A 23,360-nucleotide genomic window follows, 5' to 3' on the forward strand; every position below is an offset into this window, starting at 1 on the left:
GGCAAAGAATTGAACAATTCCAACCACACAGAAAATAATTGGAGCGCTTGGTGTTCGTAAGCTTAGATCGAAGGTTAATTATGTTAAATTTATCGAGCCTAAGAGTGTGGGAAGACCCTAATTTTTCTTTTCAAATGATTATAAAATCTTGATTAGTTCTAAGTGAGGGTGATTTTCACGTTTAAAAGATAAACGAAGAGCTAGTAGAGTGAGAAAGTAACTAGGATTCCTCATATTCATTTTAGGCCATCAATTATAATACAAAGAGATGTCAATATGGATTCAAATATGAGACTTCTGACCTGCAAAATCAAGATTATTTTTTACTGGATTAGACATTTAAACGTTTTTTCAACTGCTTATTTCTCTATATATTGAAATCGTAAAATAATAACACTTTTTATCTCACTCTCCACATTTTCAAGATTCCCTGTGGTTCTTTTTTGAACGAGATACAAACACTAGAGACTAGAAACGGCCAAAATAGAGGAAGACATCAAAAGACAAGTACCAACTAAATTTGAATCATCTTCGACTAAAAAACGAAACTTGAATAATCAAAAGATAAGATTAAAGTAATTGCAAAGACTTGTCTAGCTTCATGTAATTTCCATCTTTTCTTCCTCAGAGAAACGTAGGTAAAGCCAAAATAAATAAAGAAAAACAGTGCTCTTCTAGAAAAAATAGAAAAAAACATTAAATATGCCATGAAAAATTGAGTGAAAAATGATCTGTGACTGCGTATTTTTGGCAGGTCGTCTGTAGCTATCACATACAGATCGACAAGGGCTTTTAGACAAGAAATTTTAAGTTTTGAGTGTGACGAGATGACATTTGTAGGCAAGCAACAGATAGGGTCAATTTAGTAATGATGTTGTTTTGATTATTGATGAATTTAGTTAAGGATGGATAATCATGTCTCAAACCTTTTTTTTCTTACATAGTACGTAGTGATTTGTAAAACCGTTAATAATTAGATGTGAGTTTTATACTTAGTGGACCCACATGCATGTGGTTAGAGCTTAGCTAGAAGATTCATGATGCGACTCGCATTTATTTCTATTTGACTTCCAATTTCTGTTCGAAAGCAAAATTAAGGGACTAAAATTCAAAGTTAGGCACCATGCAAATTATGAAAATCCTATAAATGCAGTTTCATTATTGGGATTTCTTTCATTGCCATAAATGTAATGTAGAGTTGTTGGACCATTTTTATAGCCACGGAATTCGTCAAGTATAACATCATTTAGTATTCGTATATGTATTTTTAGAATTTATCTATTGAAAATTTGTGATTGTCTATGCAACTCCCTGTTAGCTGGGTTTAAAATTATATATTTATTTTTTAACTATTTTGTAATACTTGAGTTTAATTGGTATTGTTGTTATAATCTGTATTGCAAGAACCTCCTTTTAGGACTGTGTTCTTATTGTCGTAATCTGGGTTTGTGCTATGTGTCTTTAATTTAATTGAATTGCTACTGTTTAAAAAAAAAATTAGAAATAGACTCCAGATGCCCGTCTCTTCAGTGATGGCAATGGCCACCACCGCCACCCACTACAAGTGTAGCTTTCTCAAATTAAAGAGATTAATTATCTGGGGCTGCTTTCGATCACGTTTCATGCAACAACAATTTTCCACGTGTCTGCAGAAAACAAGTATCAATTCTTTATAGTGTATAATATAGCTTACATGCATCTTTTAATATATCTATTTTCCGTAGCACTTTATTTATTTATTTTCTGACAAGAAAGTCTGAATACAACTATTGTGGATGCCAATTGTTAGTGAATCGAAATAAATATAAAATTCAATTAGGGTGTAAATTGATTTGCAAACATTTGGAATATTATTCGAGAATTAATATTACAATATTCTTTATTTTTTTTTAACCTTTTTTTTAAAATATTAAATATTTTAAAATATCTTGTTTCTGCACATCTATTTTAATACAATGATATATAAGTCCAATAATGCATTCTTATCCAGTAATTAATCAAACCTTAAACCTTAAAATTTTGATAAGTTAAACCATCTTAATCTCTATCTACTCGTTCAAAGTCGACCGACTTTCTACTCTGTCTTTTTCAATTATTTATTTAAGAGGAATTCAAGTTGAATGAGTTAGTAGTTCAGATTTTGCCAAAAAACAAGGCTTGGCTTCTTAAAATTAAGAAAGAGCTTCTCCTTAAAACCACTTGTCGTATTCTAGCAAGATTGACAAAGTTTCAACAAAAGAGAAAAATGAAAACTAAAAAAAATTTACACGTGAAAATCACATTGGTTGTAATTTCATAAAAAGATTTGTTTGGAAGGTTAAATAGTGATAGGCTGCTGCTGATATAAGTAGCAAAAAGGAAAGAGAATAGTTCTATCTCATTTGAACGTGTGATGCAAAACATACAGTACGTTGAAAGTTTTTCAGAGATGGTTGTTGTTAATTAGTTGCTATGATTGACTGTTTGTCATTTCCGCCATGAGACTGACTAGATAGAGCTGGCTGGGTGCACTGGATCGATATGACTCCTTTCCATGAGTTGGCATCCTTGAACGATATCATTAAAAGTAAACGTGTATCAAACGTGTTTGAGATTTTACAAACAAACATAGCAGCAGATAGAAGGCTATCGAAGTTCTTTGCGTCATTTTCTTTTTCGGATCAATATAGACTAGAGCTTGTTTTGATGTTGTAGCTACCCAATGAATTAGCTACCAAGAACTATATTGATTATATAAAAAAAAGTAAAGCAAATATATATACTTAAAATTTTAATTACATTCCGCCGTGATTTACTACAAATCGAATTAACTTCATCAACTCATGAAGTTGAAAAAATTAATGATGAAGGGACAATTATCATCTACTATAATCGTTGTATCAAAAATCAACTCTTACCATTTCAAGTTTCATTTTTGAGTTAGAGAAAATGAACAAGATATATGATAGAATAAGAATTTGAACACATAATTTGTTGAGTGAATTCAACATGTTTGAAATATTAGATTGGTGGGTAGGGCTAAACCCTAACTGATCGACCTACTAAAAAAGCATAAAATAGTGAGCTTGACTTTTATCTGCAGCCACCTTTCCTAATCATAGCAGACAAAGCCCTTTCATTTTCTTAAATTTAATGCTGCCCTTTCCTAATCGTATTTATTTTATATAATAAAAGGCAGAGAATTGTGAAATATTTAAAATATAAAAAAATATCCTAAGTTAATGCAAATATTAAGAATTGAAATTATTAATTAAACCAAGGTGGTTGGTGTGAGTGGTTCGGCACTCTCATTCCTTAAGAGAAGGTCAGGGGTTCGACCCTTGCTCTCGTATGGAGTCACTACTTTGGCCAGCACTTTACCCCTTACGGGTCGACCTGGTGTGAGCGGGGATTAGTCTGGGTTGTGGTTAAGGCTTAAAGGTGCCATCAATAGTTGGGGCCCATCCAGGACCACCTCGTGGTTCAGACCAAAAAATAAAAAATAAAAAATAAAAAAAATTAAATGAGGATAATATTAAAAAAATTAAAATTAAAAGAAAAATCAGATAATAGATCCTATTTTTATGAAACACAACTACTTATTATCTTTTTTAATTCCTAAAATAAATTTATTTTTATTTTTTAAAAACCTCTCTTAGGCGCGAAAACGCTTGCAAAAAGGCTAGTACCTTAATTAAACACAAGTCAAAGATAACTTCTTCTTTGTTGACCTTTGACTAATAACAAACAACAAGGCTGGGCCTCAACGCAACCCAAAAAAAGGGGCCTCAATAAATACTTTCTATTTTCTTTGCCCATGAAAATGTTGGGCTGGCCTAAACCCTACAAAAAATTTCAAGGTTCTTTTTACAAAAGCGCTTGTAACAAAATCGTTTTTTTAGCAAAATTACTTTATGCAACTAGCCCTTAACAAACAAACTGGGGGTTAAAGTCTATTCAATACGACTTACCGTTTGGTTTCGAACACCTTAAACGACTGAAGCATGTACTCGCAATCGTCCCTTCCACTCGCCCATGGCGGCGTGGCCTCGTCGTCCTCCTTCTCCTTCTCGTCGGAGCCAGAGCCAGGAGGTGTAGAAGAAGCTCTGCTCCAACTGGTCCAGGACCACCACCAAACCTCCCTCAGACTCCGCGAAGTCACCGGTGAGTTGACTCAGTTCCCCCCAAATCGAATTTTGAATTCGACCTAGGGTTTGAAAAAATGAAGCTCGATTGTTGAAATTGGATTAGTGAGAAATTAATTGAGTGATTAAGAGTAATGAGAGGCGATTGGTTGTATCAGAGAAGGCGAAGAAGGACGCGATTAAGAAGGCGGCGCGCGCGGCGGAGCTGATGGTGGACGCAGTGAACGGCGGCGTTCAAGAGTCGTTTGTGAACGAGAAGCGAATTGAGTATGAAATTAGGGCTTTGACCGCCACCATCACTCGCTTCACCAAACAGACCGATCAATGGCTCTCTGTCACTCATTCTATGAACTCCGCCATTAAGGTTGATAGAATTTCAATTATGCATTTTCGGTGATTTTCAGTTTTTCTTTTGTAAATTTAATTAATGTTGGTTTTTAAAGATGGGGTTTTTCTTCTTTGTGCGGCAGGAATTTGGAGATTTTGAGAACTGGATGAAGATCATGGAGTTTGATTGTAAGAATATCACTGCAGCTATTCACAACATTCACCAAGCATGATCAAGCAGCAAGGTGTTTGCCTTTACCAATTTCCATGTAATTTCTGATTATCTTCTCTATAATTTGTAAAGCATCTCAATTATAGAATAATAAACCTTGGTTCTTTTTGCCCCATATGGTATTTCACTTTTCACAATGTGCAAATCTGCGTGAAAGTAGCTGAATTTAGTAGGATTTATGAGGGAAATTATAACAAGGCTGCCAACACAGCGACTGATAGTCACTCAGGTAGCTGCTGGGTGAACTGTCGCTCGCATCCCTCTTTATGAATGAGAGGGAGGCAAGTATATATCTACCTTGTTTTATTTTGGTCACAATTGACGTTGTAATGGCCTTTCCAAAATTTAACTAGAAATTAAATGACAATTGTATTTTGAAGAGGTCACATGAAGAGATGAAGGAGGAAAATGTCAAATGCAAAACGCAGCAACTTGTATCAGAAAACAGAAAACTCAGGTTGGCTTTTGGCCGACTCTTGAGTTGAGTGTCAACATCTTAGGGATTAGGGTTAGGGTGGATTAACCAATAGCACAAGTTGCTTACATCAGCTAATTCTGAAAAGGGTTTAATTAGATGGGATTTGTATTCTAATCTAGTACTAATCCTCTGTTTCACCATTGACTTCCCAGTAAGACTTGGTCTAAACGGTGATTGTTAACCTGGATTTCATTAAAAATTAATCTTAAGAATAGAGTCGGCCACCTAACCATTTACTTGTTTTCTGCTTCAGTGCTGCAACTTGGTATGGTCGCGGAGAGAACTATCATTTTTTTTGCAGATTGTGTGCTGGAGGAAAGACTTTGGGTTCTGCATTTTCTTCTTCATTTATCTTATTTCCCCCCAAACACCAAAGTCTTTGTAAGCAGCTGTGTTTTGTTAATGTAAAAACAGAAAACTATAATCAAATAGAGATAAAAACAAACACCAATGTGGGTTTAAGCAGCTGTGTTTGAAAATAAGCAGGGGGTTTCCTGATCGCAATGCCTTGCAACGCAAGACATGAACGGTGGATATTAAAATGGTTTCATAATTAAAGAGATGACACGGATTAGGGTGGTAAGCAAAGCTGCTTTAGCATTTTGAAAAGAAAAATTAAAGTCAATTACAGTTGGCTTATATATATAATATACTCTGCTAATTAATTAATTTGGGGTTCGGCAAAATTTTGAAAGGAACTTGCCATATGTCAAATAAAAATACTTGTTACATCAGACAATGCGAATTTGACAATATCAAACAAGTACCAGGTACCACCTCAACAAAGATATCAAACATATGGGGAAAAATAACTTGGACGACAAGAAGTATGCCATGTCTTGCAATATAATGTCAAAGAAAATCTTTATTATTAAATAAGATAGTTCATTTTTGGGTACATAACAACATAATAGATTACACTTAGCCATGGTCATGAACATCAAATCATGTCAATGGACTTCAGAAACTTTAATTGTTACAGAATAGGCCAACAAATGTATATCAAGTTAACACCGTCTCTCATGCGCAGTTTCTTTCTACGCATTGAAAGACAAAAAATACAAACTAGAGAGAAACATATAGGTGCAAACCACACCATGCACCTCGCACACCAACCAAAAAGTGAGGAAAGAAAACTGGAGGATTCGTACCCTAAACCTCCTCCAAATCAAGCTCCGGCACATGTTGGACAATCACTTAATCCTAAAAGCTTAAACTTTTAGGAAATGGTCACAATGTATATCAAGCATATAGAATCGAAAATTTGATTCTAATTGATTTTCCGGCAGTTGAGTCTTACTTCTCCATTATTCCCAGTGAGAGGCTTGATGTTGCCCATCTTGATCATAGAATTTGCAAAGTCTTTTGCAAAAGATTCCGAGTTCCTGCTGTATTTCAGCACCAGCTTATCACTATCTGTACCATTATTTTTATAGAGCTCTTGATCAGAATGGAGGAGACCCTTTTGTTGTAACAAAGCCTTAAAGTAGACGTTATCGAATCGCCTTGTAGTTGAATCTAGTGGCCTTGTGTTGTTGTCTCCTCCAGTTGTTGGACAATTGTATTTTGCAGAGGCTGCAAACTTGGGGTCTATGTTGGTATCATTGTAAATCCTGGCACGGAAGGTGGTACACCGAGCAAGTCCAATGGTGTGGGCAGCTGAGAGCACAATCAAGTCTTTAAGGTTAAGTCCATGAGCTTGGAAGTTAGAAAGAAGCTGTGAGAAGCTGAAGACTGGGGGTGGAAGATTTCTGTTTGCATCATTCACGCTTGCAGTTCTTGCATCCCTTCTTCCTAATTGTACTTCGTAATCAGGTCCTCCCAACTAAAACACAAACACAAAATTTCATTTTTAAAATCATTTCATTCCATGTCGAAAGAAAACGAGTACTCTTAGGATCACCAAATTTGTCTGCCAAATGAATATTAGGGTTTAGTATGAAACTGGAACGTATACTGGGACAATATTTGGTGAACACATTTGATGAACCTAGCAATATTAGCAAACATGTATATACTCACAATGGATACAGAATCACGAGCTGCAACAGCTAATATATCTGCACATGAGACCACACTCTTGTAGCAAGCTTTGTCGACAGCTTTTTTGATATCATCGATGACGTTGAATCCCCGGATCGAATTCAGATTTGGGAAGGCAGTCTTCTCACCGGTGAAGTTGGCAGTGTCATCAAGCAGAACCGATCCATCGCAACCCTGTATCAATTCAACCATGAACATATATCAGGAAAAAAATTAGAACTGATAATTTACGTGAACAACTATTTCAAGTGCACTATATGCATGCACAATCAATATAAGCTTAATTACATTAACAAAGCAGTCATGGAAATGAAGGCGAAGTAGAGAGGCTCCGATGCGTGGCTCATGGCTGATGGCCCGTTTGACGACTTTTCTGATAGCTGGCAGTGCCTGAGGGCACACTTTGTTGTAGAAACCAGAACTTAGTTGTGCAGATGTTGGCATCATACTAGTGGCAGCTACCACTACAAAACAGATGATCACGAGGAAAGATCGAAGAGCAGCCATGGCAGAAGGTTTTGATCTTGTCGAATTGGTGAATAGTGATGATGAAGATCAAGGACTTTGAGTGCTTATATATATAGAAAATTTGCGTTGCCCACTTGTTATTTCCAATTCTAATAGAAAGCTTGTTAAATTGGATGTATAGACCAATTCTAATATGAGTAATTTTTGGTGCCTAGTATGATTTGATCATTGCGTGGACCTGTTCCACTTAATTTGGAGCGTTAAATCCTCTTCTCTGTCTTTTCGTCGGAGCCAAGAGATGTAGAAGCTAAGACAAACATACCACACCTCTTTTAATACTGAACTAATTAGTGAATAATTAAGAGTGATTAACAAATATTTGACCAAAAAAGAGTAGTCAGCACTTGCTGATTTGAAGCATAATTGTTGGTTTTTAAGGGTGTGTTTTTGTATGGCAGGAAATTGGAGGCATTGAGAACTGGATGAAGATCATCCAGTTGTATTTCACATTCACAAAGTGCAAATTTGCTTAACAATAGCCGTACACAAGAGTGAGTGTGAGGGTAGGTATAGCCTTATGTGCTTATATGTTATATATTAAGTTCCCTAAACGTGACATGAATTTTCATCAATATCATGTCATGTGATTGGGCAAGGATTCTTCAAAATATGCATCAAGTTGGAATGAAAACTAAGTAGACGCGATTGTTATTGGAGTTCGACGCATGTGTACATATATAGATTACTTAATCGTTGTTGACGATGACATGCCCCAATCCAGATACGAATACGTGACAAGTGTATCAGGATCACCTACTTCATTTCATTCAAAGTTGACATTGGAGTAACCTATCTTAGATTCAACAAGAAATTCAGTGCAGCTTAGTTTGAAAGAGGCCACATTGAAAAGAAATAGAAGAATAATGTCAATTTAAATCGTTGCTTGTACCAGAAACTCAGGATTTGGAAATTGCCTTGGCTTTTGGCTGCTTCCAAATTGAATGTCAACTTCATATGAATTAGTAGGTAATTACTAATTAGGATGGATTAACCAATAAAACAAGTTTCTCAAATATCCGTTAAAATCCAGTCATTCTTTATCTTCACCATTTGACTTAAGACTTGGTCTATTAACTAACCTAAGATTCCATTAAAACTTTAATCATATAGTATATATAGTTAATTGGTCACCTAACCATTTACTTGTTTTCTTATTTAGTCTGCAACTTGGATATGGTCGTGGCGAGAGAGAAACCATCACCATTTTCAGACTGTGTGTGGATGTGGATCAATGTTGTCGTCTTGTCTTCTTCCCCAGAATAAGATATCAAAAGTTGGGTGCAAGCTAAGCAACGTCTATTCTTTTTTAAATCAAACAAAAACAGAGGGGTTTTCCCAATTTCAGAATCAAAGCCTTGCAAGTAAGCCGACGGTGGACATAAAAAAACACAGTTTTATAATTTTATATATAAATGATGGTAACCATGATTTCTTGTACATGATTTATACTAGAAGTCAATTACTTTTGGCTTATTATAATATACTTTTAGCTTTGCCGTTTCATTGCCATATGTCAAAAGACGGAACAGTTAGAGCCTAATTATAATGCTTGTATTTACCAAAGAAAAATGCTAGACTTATCACATTTTTCATACCACATTATATACCACCTCTCTAATAGAGGTGGGCACCATTGTATTGATGTGCTCCACCTCTATTAGAAAGGTGGTACACAATATGGTATGAAAAATGTGATCAGCCTAGCATTACTCTTTATCAAAAACCGGTACTCACCTACAGAGTTGACTAAACTTTCGCTGGCTAGAAGCCTATCTGCGGCTCTCTCGATACTTGGCAAAGCAAGCACCACGTTTACTTGTTCTTGCTCGGCAGCCGAGAGCTCGGCTCGGTCCAACTCAACTGCAATAACCACCAGACCTGTTAGGTTTTAGCCTACTCTTCGCCAAAAAAAATATAAATAATAATAAAACTGTTGAAGAATACATGAGTCCCACATCGAAAACTTAACAAAATAGAAAGTCTCATATAATAAATGGTTTCACTCCTAATAACATCGATGCCTTTTGTATAAAACCACACACCTGCTAAACAGGTGGTTACGTTGGGAACAATATTGATGTTGCTAGTGTGGGCCAAGGGTCCGTCCCTCTGAAATCTTAACATGGTATCAGAGCGGGTTGGTTGACTGAGCTCGATTAAACCAAATCAAACAAACTCAAATCAAACAAAAACCCTAAATTGAATCAAAATCAAACAAACCCTAAATTAAATAATAATAAATAAAAAAATGACCGATGTGGAATTGGTTGCACGTGTGGCCCACTAAAAAGTAGTCCCACGTGAGGAGGAGTGTTGAAGAATACACGAGTCCCACATCGGAAACTTAACAAAATAGAAAGTCCCATATAATAAATGGTTTCACTCATAATAACATCGAGACCTTTTGTATAAAACCGCACACCTGCTAAACAGGTGGTTAAGTTGGGGACAATATCGATGTTGTTAGTGGTGGGCCAAGGGTCCGTCCCTCTGAAATCTTAGCATGGTATCAGAGCAATCGATCCTCGGTTGTCTCTAAATTCCCATATCAAATTTTCTTCAAACACAAACCCTAAATCCTCATATCAAATTTCTTCAAACACAAACCCTAAATCCTCATATCAAATTTCTTGACACCCAAACCCTAAATCAAATTCCTCTTATTTACAGCTTCAAATACAGATCTTCATACCCGAATCCTCATATCCCCTTATTACAGCACCCTAAACACAAATTCTTTTTTTTTTGTTCTCTTATTCTTAAATATTTCCGCTGCCATGAATATCGTCTCATCTTCCCAAACCGCTGACTTCACTTCCCCATCCTCCAAAATTGCCACAACAGGTTCCCATGGTTATGTTTTGCATAGTTCTTCAACGAACCACATCTAGGTTATTGACATCGGAGCCACTGATCACATGACCTTTGATCCTAGACAACTTACCTTTCATACCCCGTCTTCTCAATCGGTGGTGTCTAATGCCAATGGTACCCCTTCCCCAGTAATTGGGGAGGGTTCCCTCTCTCTCTCTCTCTAACTCCCTCACTTTGGATTCTGTGTTGATTGTTCCATCCTTATGTCATAATCTTTTGTCTGTTGCCCAAATTACTACGGCTTTGAATTGCACTGTAACCTTTTGGCATACTTATTGTGTTTTTCAGGTCATCCTTAGCAGCAAGAAGATGGTTGTGGTACTAGGAGGGGCAAACTCTACTATCTGGACTTGGCCTCTGACAGTGAAGCCAGCCTCAATCAAGCTTACAAAATTTGGGGTACGAGTGTTGAGAAGCAAATTTCTGAAGTATGGTTATGGCATCGACGTCTTGGACATGCGTCGTTTGGATATTTACAGAAGCTATTTCCTTCCTTATTTTCCCAGTTAGATATCTCCAATTTTACGTGTGACATCTGTGAACTAGTCAAGAGCCATTGTGTTCCTTTTCCCTTAAGTTCACATAAAAGTTTGGTTCTTTTTTCTTTTGTTCATTCTGATGTTTGGGGCCCGGCTAAAATTACCACTTCTGGGGGAGCTAGATGGTTTGTCACGTTTATCGATGATTGCACACGTATGACCTGGGTTTCTCTTCTCCAAACAAAAGGGGAAGTCAGTTCCAAATTTCAACAGTTCTATCAAATGGTCGAGAAACAATTTCATACCAGAATTCAGGTTCTTCGGTTTGACAATGGCGGAGAATTTCTCAACCATGATCTTAATCAGTTCTTACGAGATCATGGCATCATACATCAACGCTCAAGCCCTTACACTCCACAACAAAATGGTGTGGCTGAACGAAAGAATAGACACTTATTGGAAGTGGTTCGTGCATATCTCTTTGGTGCCAATATGCCTCGGTCCTTTTGGGGAGAAGCCGTTCTCTCTGCAGCATACCTTATCAATCGGATTCCATCCAGTATCCTCAATTTCCAAACCCCCCTTCAAACACTCTACCACCATCTCCAAATACCTCATACCAAAAACCTGGAACCCTGGATCTTTGGCTGTGTGGTCTTCGTTCACTTACATGATCACTAACACAGCAAATTGGATCCCCACGCCGAAAAATGTGTTTTCATCGACTATGCACCTCATCAGAAAGGGTACTGGTGTTATCATCCTCCGAGTCAGAAAGTCTATACTTCTATGGATGTTGTGTTCCGGGAATCCGACATATATTTTTCAATTGTCCAGGGGGAGGATCAAAATGCCAAGACTTCTCACATTTCAGAATTTTTCCTTGACTAAAAACGACCGGTCACAGGATTCGAACAACCGGTCTCCTGCGACTCTGCCTGAAAACGACCAGTTGCAGGATGCGAACGACCGGCCGCCAGAGACTTTGCCTGAAAATGACCAGTCGCAGGTCGAAAGCGACCGGTCACCTCCTACAAATTTGAATATGCTTCTTCAAAATGATCGGTCCCCAGAGGATTACGACTGGTCGTCTCCCGGCTGTCAAACTCATGAGGAGAAAATTGAGGAGTTTTTGGCCGCTCAGGAGTATTCTTCAGCTCCAGTATCACACCAATCACCTGCTGAGGACGTCATTTAGGTAACATCTTTTCCTGAAACTGATAACATTAATGAAATAGCCCATGATAATTTAATTTCAAAAGGCACAGAGCCTGCATATCAGATTCCAAAATGGAAGAACCATGGAAAACCTCCAATTCACTACGAAGTAGACCTTAATGCAAATGGGAAATATTCCATCAACAATTATGTATCCATCAATAGATCATCAGAGTCACGGGTACAATTTGTGAAGCAATTGGCCGACATACTTGTTCCCAACAGTAGAACTGAAGCACTAGAAGATTCAAAATGTAAAGAAGCCATGAATGAAGAAATGCGAGCTCTCTAGAAGAATGACACATGGGAACTTGTGCCATTACCTCATGGAAAGAAGACAGTGGGATGCAGGTGGATTTATACTGTGAAACTCAAAGCAGATGGATCCATTGAAAGATATAAAGCTAGATTGGTGGCGAAGGAGTACATACAAAGATATGGGATAGACTACCAAGAGACCTTTGCCCAAGTAACTAAGATTAAAACTATCAGAGTCTTTCTGTTTCTAGCAGCAAATCTCGATTGGCCATTACACCAGTTTGATATCAAAAATGCTTTCTTACTTGGAGACTTGGAAGAAAAAGTATATATGGACTTGCCACCAGGATGTAACTTAGCTCGTGACAAGGAGAATCAAGTTTGCAAGCTCAGAAAGTCATTGTATGGGTTAAAGCAATCCCTTAGGGCATGGTTTGGCAGATTCACTAAATCCATGAAGAATTTTGGGTATATATAGAGTAATGCAGATCACACTTTGTTCTTGAAGTATGATGGAAAAAGACTTACTGCATTGATTGTTTATGTGGATGACATAGTCGTAACTGGAAACGACACAGGAGAGCAACTGAAACTGCAGAAGTATTTGTCTCAGGAATTTGAAATGAAAGATTTAGGTGATCTGAAGTACTTTCTAGGAATTGAAGTAGCCAGGTCCACAACTGGTATATTTATGTCTCAAATGAAGTATGTATTAGATCTGCTCACTGAAACAGGAATGCTTGGATGCAAACCTGTTGATACACCCATCGAGATGAATCACAAGTTATGTGAAGACATGGATCAAGAACCAACTAATAAGGAACAATACCAACGCCTTGTTGGAAAGTTGATATATTGAGCACACACAATACCAGATATTGCATATGCTGTGAGTGTGGTTAGTCAGTTTATGCATTCACCCAGTGTGTCCTATAGGAATGCAGTTGATCGGATCTTAAGATACTTAAAGTCAGCACCTGGGAAAGAGTTAACGTTCTCTAAAAATAGAGATCTCGAAGTTGTTGGATATACAGATACTGATTGGGCTGGCTCTGTTCCTGACAGACGCTCTACTTCAGGTTACTTAACTTTTGTGGGAGGTAACTTAGTCACTTGGCGGAGTAAAAAACAAAATGTAGTTTCTCGATCTAGTGCTGAAGCAAAGTATCGAGGAATGGCTCAAGGAGTTTGTGAATTACTATGGATAAGAAGACTATTGACAGAATTGGGGTTCAAGCCAGAAAAGCCAATGGAGTTACATTGTGATAACAAGTCAGCCATCGATATTGCCCATAATCCAGTTCAACATGATCGAACTACACATGTTGAGGTGGATAGACATTTTATCAAAGAAAAACTTGAGAAGAAGATCATCCGCCTACCATTCGTAAAATCAGAAGATCAGTTGGCAGATATCTTAACAATAGCTGTTTGTGGAAGAGTATTTTATGACTCACTTACCAAGTTGGGCATTGGTGACATATATGCACCAACTTGAGGAGGAGTGTTGACGTGAGTCTCCTAATTAATCAAAGAGATTTACTTCCTTGATTAATTAAGGGATTTACTTTCCTATTTTTATATAGTTGATAAATTATTGTATAATTAGGAGATACTTTCCTAATTCTTTACTGTATCTAATTCCTTGTATAGCACATGTAAACTCTTATATATACCTCATTATGGAGAAGAATAAAACTTAACCTAATACATTCAAACAATATTCATATTTTAGCAAAAACAACAACAAAAGAACAACGACAAGGAGAAAGGAAGAACATGAAGCAGGGTAGAACAAGGAACATAAGGCAACTATGTATGCATGTGTGCCCTAAGCAAAGTGACAGACCGCCCGACCTGGCTTTCTAAAACGCCTCTGTACCCTAGGACGCCTCGGCTCCACCCCCTCATCAAACTCCCATGCAGCCGATGCGTAGAACCAGTACGGTTTCCATGTTTTCTGAAAGGACGGGTTAGTTTCGATTATTTTCCCTACCGCGCTTTAGAGGTAGCAGAAGCCAACTTGGTGTAGGCTTCTCTTTAACAAGAAGCAGTGCAACATTTGGTTTATGGTCGGCTCGAAATTGTGTACCCGCCGCCACAACGCCTGGACACTTAACATTGTCCTGTACACGTTTGGGTTCATTTGGTGGGGGGTTATACCGAGCCGACTCATCCACTCTTGTACAAAGGGCGATAATGGCAGTCGAACCCCCTGCTTCAGCATATGTGCACACAAGGTCACCCACCCTAGGAGGGGTGTGCTTGGTTTTTCATCCCCGGTCGGCACTCTCAGTATAACGTTGTTCAGTATGGCGTACTATGCCCTCAACCGATCTAATTTTTGTTGGGTCATGCTACTCGGATGTTCATCCGCTGACCACCCCTGCTCCTCCTCCTTCTTTTCGGAGTGTGATTCCGCCCATTCACCCGATCCCAGTCTGGCCACTGATGCGCTTCCTTGTTCACCTCGGTCACTACCCTCGCCACTTTGATCAGTACCCTCTGCCTCCTTACTTCTGTTCCTTCTACTACAACCTCAGTACTCAAACCCACCAAGACCAACAGGCATTTCCTCACCCATCTGTTCGGTTGCGTCACACATCTGATCCACTACCTCCACATTGTCCCTATCATCATCCCTGAAGGCTGATCCACTACTCCCTGTGTTTTGTGAATCAGACACCTCTGATCGGCTCGACATTTCCCACAAATCACTCACACAGGCTTCAAACACTACCCAAGGGGGAAAGAGTGGAGGCTAAGGATCAAACATACCAAAGTAAGAAAATCCAGGCAACAACACACACCCAACCCAGAAACCCAAGCCAAAACGACAACCTATGACAGTTACAATTCTGGGGAAGAAAAGAAGGAAGAGGAAGGAAAGAAAAGAAAGAAGATTAAGGAAAGAAAAGAAGGAAGATGAAGGAATGAAAACAAGTTGAAGAAGCAAAAGCAAGTCAAAATAAAAGGAGAAGGACAAACCTTTTTTTCCTCCTCTGCAAACAAAGGAAGTGTGAACGGTGACTGATGCTACTCGGAAATCTCTCTCAAATAGCAACAATGGCAAAGACGGCGAAATCCTGGCTGATCCTTCCTTTTATACCACTTGAACAAACATCCCTACCATCCATGCCTCCTCTACCCCCGCTCGGATGCATCCACGTAGGGCTACCCCAGCACACGTCATTCGAAATGACGGGAGATGACTCTACGCGACCCCTCACTGACCTCAACTTCAGCCACCATTAATATGCCGCCTGCTCTGCCAATCGCCTCTTGCCACATCACACCTACTCAAGTACCTTCATTTCAAAAACCTAGCGCCAATGGCTCAAAGAAGACCTTCTCGGTTGGGGACTTGGGGGTTGCATACCGACCATCGACCACCGACCACATACACCAAATGTCATTCATAATAGGATCGGCTCACTCAAAAAGACAAAATCTAAACTCCCCACCCAAGATCGGCTCCTTGAGTTAAGAGTTGGGGGCTACTGTTGATAGCTCATACAATCACCATAAGCCGAGCCTATTATGAATCACCACGTGGCCATAGTCGGTCACTTTTCTACTGACCCTAGCATATCGGCATCACCAGCCTCCCTAGTCGGAGGGCGACGAACCCGAGTAGTAGTCCAATGATCGGGTACGTGAGTATTTACCCAACCACTAGGACGAGCATCCTAGATATGAGGTGAGGACCTAACCCTGTTCCTGTCAAATCGATCAACTCTATTCCTGTAATACACAACTTGGCTAACAAGAAGATTAGTTAAATGCACGTCCCATCCCTAAACAGATGTCGCCTTATCCCTTGATCTCCACATGAACTGACAGGTGATGGAGATGGATCATTTAATACACCTCTCATCCCTGGTCGCATGTCACTTTGCCACCTGACCTCTGTCCAACATGGTGATATGAAATAAAACATTAAATGTAACTTAGAAGAGGGGAAAAGATCTCTTCTGAAAATATCTTGACCTCTCCTTCTCCCTCCTATAAATACCCCTCGCCTATCTCTAGACAAAGATAATAAAGATTCTCACTGTGGAAACCCTATATCTATTTTTCTCTTTTGCCCAAGTTAGTTGCTGACTTAACTATCGGAGGAGTCTGAACTGGGATCAACCCCGGTCCACCCTTATTCTAATATTGTTCCAAGTCTGCAGATCTTAAAGAATTACTCATCTACGAGGGTAATTACGGGCTTAGGTTCTAGCCAGGGGCCCAAGTTACTATACGAGAAAGATACGTGGTTTATAAAATCAACAGAATTGAGTTCAAAACCAATGGGCCAAATTTACTTTGTTCGATTTGAAACAAAATAAAACAACATTCCATCAACAATTAATAGGTAAACAACTTTAGCTAATATGAATTTCCTGAAAATAAAAACATGCTTTTATTCGTTGGAAGAATAAAAAACACCAGCTAATTAAATTCTCACTCAACTCAACAAACAATAACCTTATAACTCACACAAAATAATAATTCTCCCAACTTCTGGATAAAACCTCCAATTCTGGTTTATTCTTGTGACAGAGAAAGTACCTCCTTAGCTTAGCTAGCTAGTTAGGCCTCCTACAGTTCAATCTAATCTCACCGTTGGATCCAGTGAGTGGCTTAATATCTCCCATCTTGATCATTGCCTTGGCAAAGTCAGAATTGAAGGCATTGGCACTACCGCTGTACGTTTTAACCAATGAATCTGTGGATCCACCATTGTTGTAGAGAACTTGGTCAGAGTGGAGGAGGCCCTTTTGGTTGATGAGGTTCTTGAAGTAAGCAGTGTCAAAAGTGTTGGGAGTTTGGACGTCCAAAGGTGCAAGGTGGTTGTCTCCTGAGCCAACGGTACTTGGGCATTTCCTTTGCCTGGCCTTGGCAAATGATGCATCAATGTTGGTGTCGTTGTATATGCGATCTCTAAAAGATGAGCACTGTGCTTTCCCGATCGTGTGCGCTCCTGCCATCACGTAACATAACATGTCAGACTATCTGACAAGATTAACGTTTTTTGTATACAAACGTTTTTATTATTATATATAAATGAGAATCATAAGTCATCGAATGTAAACAAATGAAATACTGACACATCAATTAAGAGGGTGCTGTGATTATTACCAGATAGGGCTACTAAGTCCCTTTCATTGAGACCTACAGCTTGGAATCTAGTTTTGAGCTGGCTGAGGGTAGAAGTGGGAGAAGGGAGGACTCCACTTCTGTTGGCAGCAAAGAAGCTAGCTGTCTTGGAATCCCTTCTTCCAAGTTTAACATGCCAACTTGGTCCTCCAAGCTGCAACAAAATAAAAAGCAAAGTTTCTAAGTGTTAATAGAATAAATTAATATCCCTAAAAAATATTGGATATTAACTGTTTTGTTGAATTTTGCATAATTAGTATCATATGTATTTGTTGTGATGTGTAAAATTAAGAGTAAAATTTGTATTTGTTACTCACAATCTTAACGGAGTCTCGAGCAGCAATGGCTAAAATATCAGCACATGAAACAACGCCGGGACATGTTTTTTCCACTTGGGACTTAATCTTATCCACAACCTTAAATCCCCTAAGAGAGTTATTATTGGGACTTGCAGTCTTCTCTCCTGTGAAAGAAGAAGTGTCGTCCAGCAGTAAAGACCCATCACAACCCTGGTTATGGTCAATTAAACACCACGAGATTAGGTACGAGAAGGGAGATCGAACTCGTGTACAAAGAGAAAGTAGACACACTACTTTAGCCAACTAGTCTAACCCACAACTATTAATAATTTTTAAGTTACTATTAAACACTAAGATATATAATTGTTTAAACATGATGCTGTAAGGTCAACATGTATACGATGTTTACTAATTAAACACCAACATAATTTGAACAAAGAAACACTGAGAAAATTAATTATTGCTATTGGGTAGGTTCATGCCCTCATAAAGATGAAAATATTTTACTGCCGTAAAGGGCGCCTTTGAGATTTCATCACCGAAGACTTAAGACTTTTGCCATATATGTATGTCTTCATATTTGAATTTTCGTAGGGAGAACATAGACAAGTGAGGAGCACCATGTTTTTCTTTTTGCATGCAAACAGAAGTTCATTTGTTTTCTTTTTGCATGCAAACACAAGTTCATTTGTTTTCATTATTGTAGATGTGACACAATGATTGAACTTTGACAACAACAGGGGAGACAGAATTTGTAATTAAAAACAATATCACATGTTTTTCTTCATCATATATAAAATAAAAAAAAGAGACATAATGCATGCTATCATTTCATAATCCCCTACACATTATTGTATGACGTGAAAACAGATTTTACCAAACCGTACGACAACTATTAATATAACATGTTTTTTTTTTCAATAAATAATAAATACATGATTAACGTGCACTTACAAATTAAGCATGTTACAGTAGCGGTTCCAGGATTTAAAAGTCGGTTGAGCAAAACTTACATACTAAACTATATGGTATAAATGAATTTTATTAATAAACATAAAAATATATACCTAGTCAGGTGGACATAATGAGCCATACCCTCAAATACATCTCTATCCATAACTACAAGTTCAACAAAGCTAAAACTAAACCAAAAGTAAATGCAATGCAATACAAAACAACACTAAAATTTAACCCTGCGAGGCTTGATCCTCTTAAAAAATAGCATATGAATAATATGTAGAAAGAATTTTAATCAAACATACAATAAAAAATCAAACAAATTTTCGTAATAGCATATCAACAATACCAAACCAAAATTTATAATTCATCCATTACTAAACCCTAGAATACTCAATTTTAACAAAAATTCAAATCAAAGCCATACAATATTTCATCCCTAATCAAAGCCCTAATTAATTTCAACAAAATCCCAAAATTAAAATTCATCCTTAATTCCTAAAATACTCAATTTTAAATTAAAACTATAATTAAGGATATATAGCAAAGGAGAGAATGAGAATAATACTTCTTGTTGACAAAAGGAGAGGCGAATATATTGTTGCCAAATTGCCCACCCAAAAGAATAGAAGATGTAGCCAATAGAGGGAGAATTTGACCCCAAAAAAATAAAAATAAAGAAGAGGGAGAAAGTTGTTGCTGTCGGGTAGCAAGGAGAGAGAGAAAAACAAGAAGTCTAATAGGTCGAAAGAGAAGGAGAGAGAAGATATGGGATAACCTGGATGGGCAACATATGTGTAGGGTTTGTTTTTAATTCTAGTACTTAATTAATATGTAACAGAGACAAATTAAATGTGGGTTAAGTCAGTTGGCCAAGACAGTGAGTCCGCCCTCTTGCACCCAGATTCGAGTCCCCCCTTCCTATAGATTGAATTAATGTAAAATAGTTTGAACTATCGCTTATATAAAAAAAATGAATTAAGAAATAATTACATGAACAAAGCAGTCATGAAAGTGAAGGCGAAGGAGGGAAGCTCCCATGCGCTTTTCTTTGTGCACAGCAGACTGCACAACAGATTTGACTGCATTAAAAACCTTAGGGCAACTCTTCGAATAGAACTTTGTAGAGAGCTTTGCAGAAGAGCTCCCTGTGAAACCCACAAGAAGGACAATCACCCATATGGAACACACAGAAGAACTCCTACCAGAAGCCATTGGTAATTTCAAAAGCTGATTAAATTAACAGAGGGTTTAACGAGCCTGTGGTGTATGCATGGAGATTAAAAGGGTTTATATTTATAGAGGAAGAAATGAGGGGAGGGGGAGTTTGGCGCTGGCAGGTTACCTCATCCGAAAGACGTTTAGTGAAATGAACCAAGGGCTGACAGTCAATCGGGGAATGGATCAAAATCATAGGTTTGGGGGCTCCACTAACTTTGTCTTTTAAAGTTTTTTGGGATTTCGTGAAGATATCATGCAAAGAATTGAACAATTCCAACCACACAGAAAATAATTGGAGGGCTTGGTGTTCGTAAGCTTAGATCGAAGGTTAATTATGTTAAATTTATCGAGCCTAAGAGTGTGGGAAGATCCTAATTTTTCTTTTCAAATCATTATAAAATCTTGATTAGTTCTAAGTGAGGGTGATTTTCATGTTTAAAAGATAAATAGAGAGAAGGGTTTAACGAAGAGCTAGTAGAGTGAGAAAGTAACTAGGATTCCTCACATTCATCTTAGGACATCACTTATAATACAAAGAGATGCCAATAGGATTCAAATTTGAGACTTCTAGTATGCAAAATCAAGATCATTTTTCACTGGGTTAGACATTTAGACGTTTTTTCAACTACTTATCTCTCTATATATTGAAATTGTAAAATAATTACACTTTTTATCCCACTCTCCATATTTTCAAGATTCCCTGTGGTTCTTTTTTGAACGAGATACAAACACTAGAGACTAGAAACGGCCAAAAAAGAGGAAGACTTCAAAAGACAAGTAACAAATTGCAAAGACTTGTCTAGCTTCATGTAATTTTCATCCTTTCTTTCTCGGAGAAATGTAGGCACGTAAATCCAAAATAAAGAAAGAAAAACAGTGGTCTTCATATTATCAGACAAAATAAACTTTCCCGTATATCATAAAAAATAAAAAAAATAAAAAAGTCTGTGACTGAGTATTTTCGGGGCAGGGCGTCTGTAGCTATCATGTACAGATGGACATTTGTAGACAAGAAATTTTAAGTTTTGAGTGTGACGAGATGACATTTGTAGCCAAGCAGAGATAGGGTCAATTTAGTAATGATGTTGATTTGATTATTGATGAATTAGTTAAGGATGGATAGTCATATCTCAACCTTTTTTCTTTCTTACATAGTACGTAGTGATTTGTAAAACCGTTAATAATTAGATGTGAGTTTTATACTTAGTGGACCCATATGAGATTTTTACAGTTCGTATTTTTTTAATGGACAAATACTGTATCTAGAGAACCTGAAAAAATAGAGATTATAAAGATTAGTCTAAACACAAATTATATTCGCAAGTGCATAAGGTCAATCGTAATATAGTATGGCAAATACGAGGTCATTCCCACGAGGATTGACCCGTATGCACGTGATTAGAGCTACTAAAATTCATGATGTGACTCGCATTTATTTCTATTGACTTTCAATTTATGTTCGAAAGAGAAATTAGGCGACTAAAATTCAAAGTTGGTCACCATGCAAATTATGAAAATCCTATAAATGTAATGTAGAGTTGTTGGACCACTTTTTATAGCGAGGAATTCGTCAAGTATAACATCATTTAGTATCGTATATATATTTTTAGAATTTATCAATTGAAAGTTTGTGATAACGAAAGTGATATTTGCGGAGAAAGATAAGGAGGAAGAAAGATAGAGAACACAGAGATTTCTAAGAGATTTTTACAGTTTGTATTTTTTTAATGGACAATTACCGTTTTTAGACAACCTGAAAAATGGAGATTATAAAGATTAATCTAAACACAAATTATACTTGCAAGTGCACAAGGTCAATCGTAATATAGTATGGCAAATACGAGGTCATTCCCACGAGGTTTGAGTTCAAGTACCAATTAGTCTAACCTAATTTACTTCACAAAATAATTTAACTACTCTAATTATATAAACAAGAAATTAAACACGACGTAGCATAACTCACGTAAACATGAAAGGGTTTTTTGAAAGAATGATTTAATTAACAACGAAATTAAAAGACAAAATAAGTAGAAAGTCACGAAACACAAGGATGAGAAATTCAAATTGATAAAAGCACTAGGACAATGAATTTACCACTAGTAATCCGATCTAGCCTCCTATTCACCTACCTATTAACTAACAATTTGATGTCGCCGCTTAGTTTTCCTTTTTCATGAATTACCTATGGTATTTATGCTAACTCGAATATTCCTACAAACCCTAGGAGTATGATATTTACCCTAGACGAATTACAAATCCTAATCACAAGAAGCAAGCCTCAAATTAAGTATGGTATTTACTCTAATTTGCATCCGATTAACTCAATTAAAAGTCTAGATGGTGATCAAACATCAAGATAATCAACCAAGTTATTAAGCACAGTGATTACGAATCCAACATCAAACGGCAATCAATAGATAGGTAAAATAAGAAAACTAGATTATCATACTATGGTTACATCATACCCCTAGCAAAATAAAATTAGTTACACATAATCATAGAATTCGACATAAGCAAAAACATAAGGAAGAAACAATCAAACTTAGCCAATTGCGGTCCTCTTCCGGTATGTCCAATTTCTCCTAGTCTTTGCGTGTCTCCAAGGGAGTTGTTTCTCATGCTTAAATAAAACAACCCACATCTATTCCTACCTTAGCCGGGCTTTTACAGCAACCAGAAAAATAAAGAAAAACCTAATTAAAACATAAATCCAAAATGGATAAGTAATTGACTCCTCTTCCTACTTGGACTGGGATAACACGTTAATTATTTTACACGTACGTTTGGGGTTGTTCCTCTTCCAAGAAAATTCGGAAAAAATATGTAAATTGTAGATTTTTGTCTTATCTTTCCAGTCATATATCACATGCCTTGAGAAAAAATCAGAAAAGTCTTCAAATAGTCATTCTTCCACAACAGCACAGTTTTGACGGGATTGCACCTTATGCTGACTTAACTTCAAAGACTGCTCTCATTGGCTGCTCCGAAAATTCTAGAAAAATTCCACAATCATCTTCAAGGTCTAAGATTTTATTTTCAATTGGTCTTGTACTAAAACTCCACCGAAAAGTTATATTTCCGTTGAAAACAAATTACTTGCTCTGGAAAGTTGAAAATTGAGAAAATAAAATAATAAGTCCTTTTAAAATCAAATTCTCCTACAAAAACTAAGTA

The 23,360-nt window shown here is 37.3% G+C and overlaps 4 protein-coding genes across 6 annotated transcripts; 2 read left to right on the forward strand and 2 right to left on the reverse strand.

The window, feature by feature from the left end:
* Nucleotides 3,915-5,659, forward strand: LOC18773394 (biogenesis of lysosome-related organelles complex 1 subunit 1). 3 transcript variants are annotated; one of them, XM_020565146.1, is made up of 4 exons: nucleotides 3,915-4,143; nucleotides 4,283-4,488; nucleotides 4,595-4,696; nucleotides 5,415-5,643. In XM_020565146.1, exons 1-3 carry the CDS (start codon nucleotides 3,984-3,986, stop codon nucleotides 4,682-4,684), a joined length of 456 nt encoding a protein of 151 aa, XP_020420735.1. In that variant the 5' UTR covers nucleotides 3,915-3,983; the 3' UTR covers nucleotides 4,685-4,696; nucleotides 5,415-5,643. The 3 variants fall into 3 exon arrangements, with proteins under 3 accessions (XP_020420735.1, XP_007206080.1, XP_007206081.1); XM_007206018.2 differs by having other exon boundaries at nucleotides 3,916-4,143; nucleotides 4,595-4,720; nucleotides 5,415-5,659; XM_007206019.2 differs by lacking the exon at nucleotides 5,415-5,643 and having other exon boundaries at nucleotides 3,916-4,143; nucleotides 4,595-4,805.
* Nucleotides 6,003-7,762, reverse strand: LOC18772509 (peroxidase 4). The gene is made up of 3 exons (XM_007206417.2): nucleotides 7,493-7,762; nucleotides 7,184-7,378; nucleotides 6,003-6,986 (listed from the first exon to the last, which is right to left on the reverse strand). Exons 1-3 carry the CDS (start codon nucleotides 7,709-7,711, stop codon nucleotides 6,432-6,434), a joined length of 969 nt encoding a protein of 322 aa, XP_007206479.1. The 5' UTR covers nucleotides 7,712-7,762; the 3' UTR covers nucleotides 6,003-6,431.
* LOC109949452 (uncharacterized mitochondrial protein AtMg00810-like) lies at nucleotides 12,893-13,420 on the forward strand. Its single transcript, XM_020565032.1, has 2 exons — nucleotides 12,893-12,940; nucleotides 13,040-13,420. Exons 1-2 carry the CDS (start codon nucleotides 12,893-12,895, stop codon nucleotides 13,418-13,420), a joined length of 429 nt encoding a protein of 142 aa, XP_020420621.1.
* LOC18775525 (peroxidase 4) lies at nucleotides 16,850-20,281 on the reverse strand. The gene is made up of 4 exons (XM_007205482.2): nucleotides 19,959-20,281; nucleotides 18,027-18,218; nucleotides 17,692-17,863; nucleotides 16,850-17,533 (listed from the first exon to the last, which is right to left on the reverse strand). The coding sequence occupies exons 1-4, from the start codon at nucleotides 20,178-20,180 to the stop codon at nucleotides 17,139-17,141; spliced, it is 981 nt and encodes a 326-aa protein (XP_007205544.1). The 5' UTR covers nucleotides 20,181-20,281; the 3' UTR covers nucleotides 16,850-17,138.

The sequence above is a fragment of the Prunus persica genome, chromosome G6 (genome assembly GCF_000346465.2).
Source record: "Prunus persica cultivar Lovell chromosome G6, Prunus_persica_NCBIv2, whole genome shotgun sequence".
Lineage (NCBI taxonomy): Eukaryota > Viridiplantae > Streptophyta > Magnoliopsida > Rosales > Rosaceae > Prunus > Prunus persica.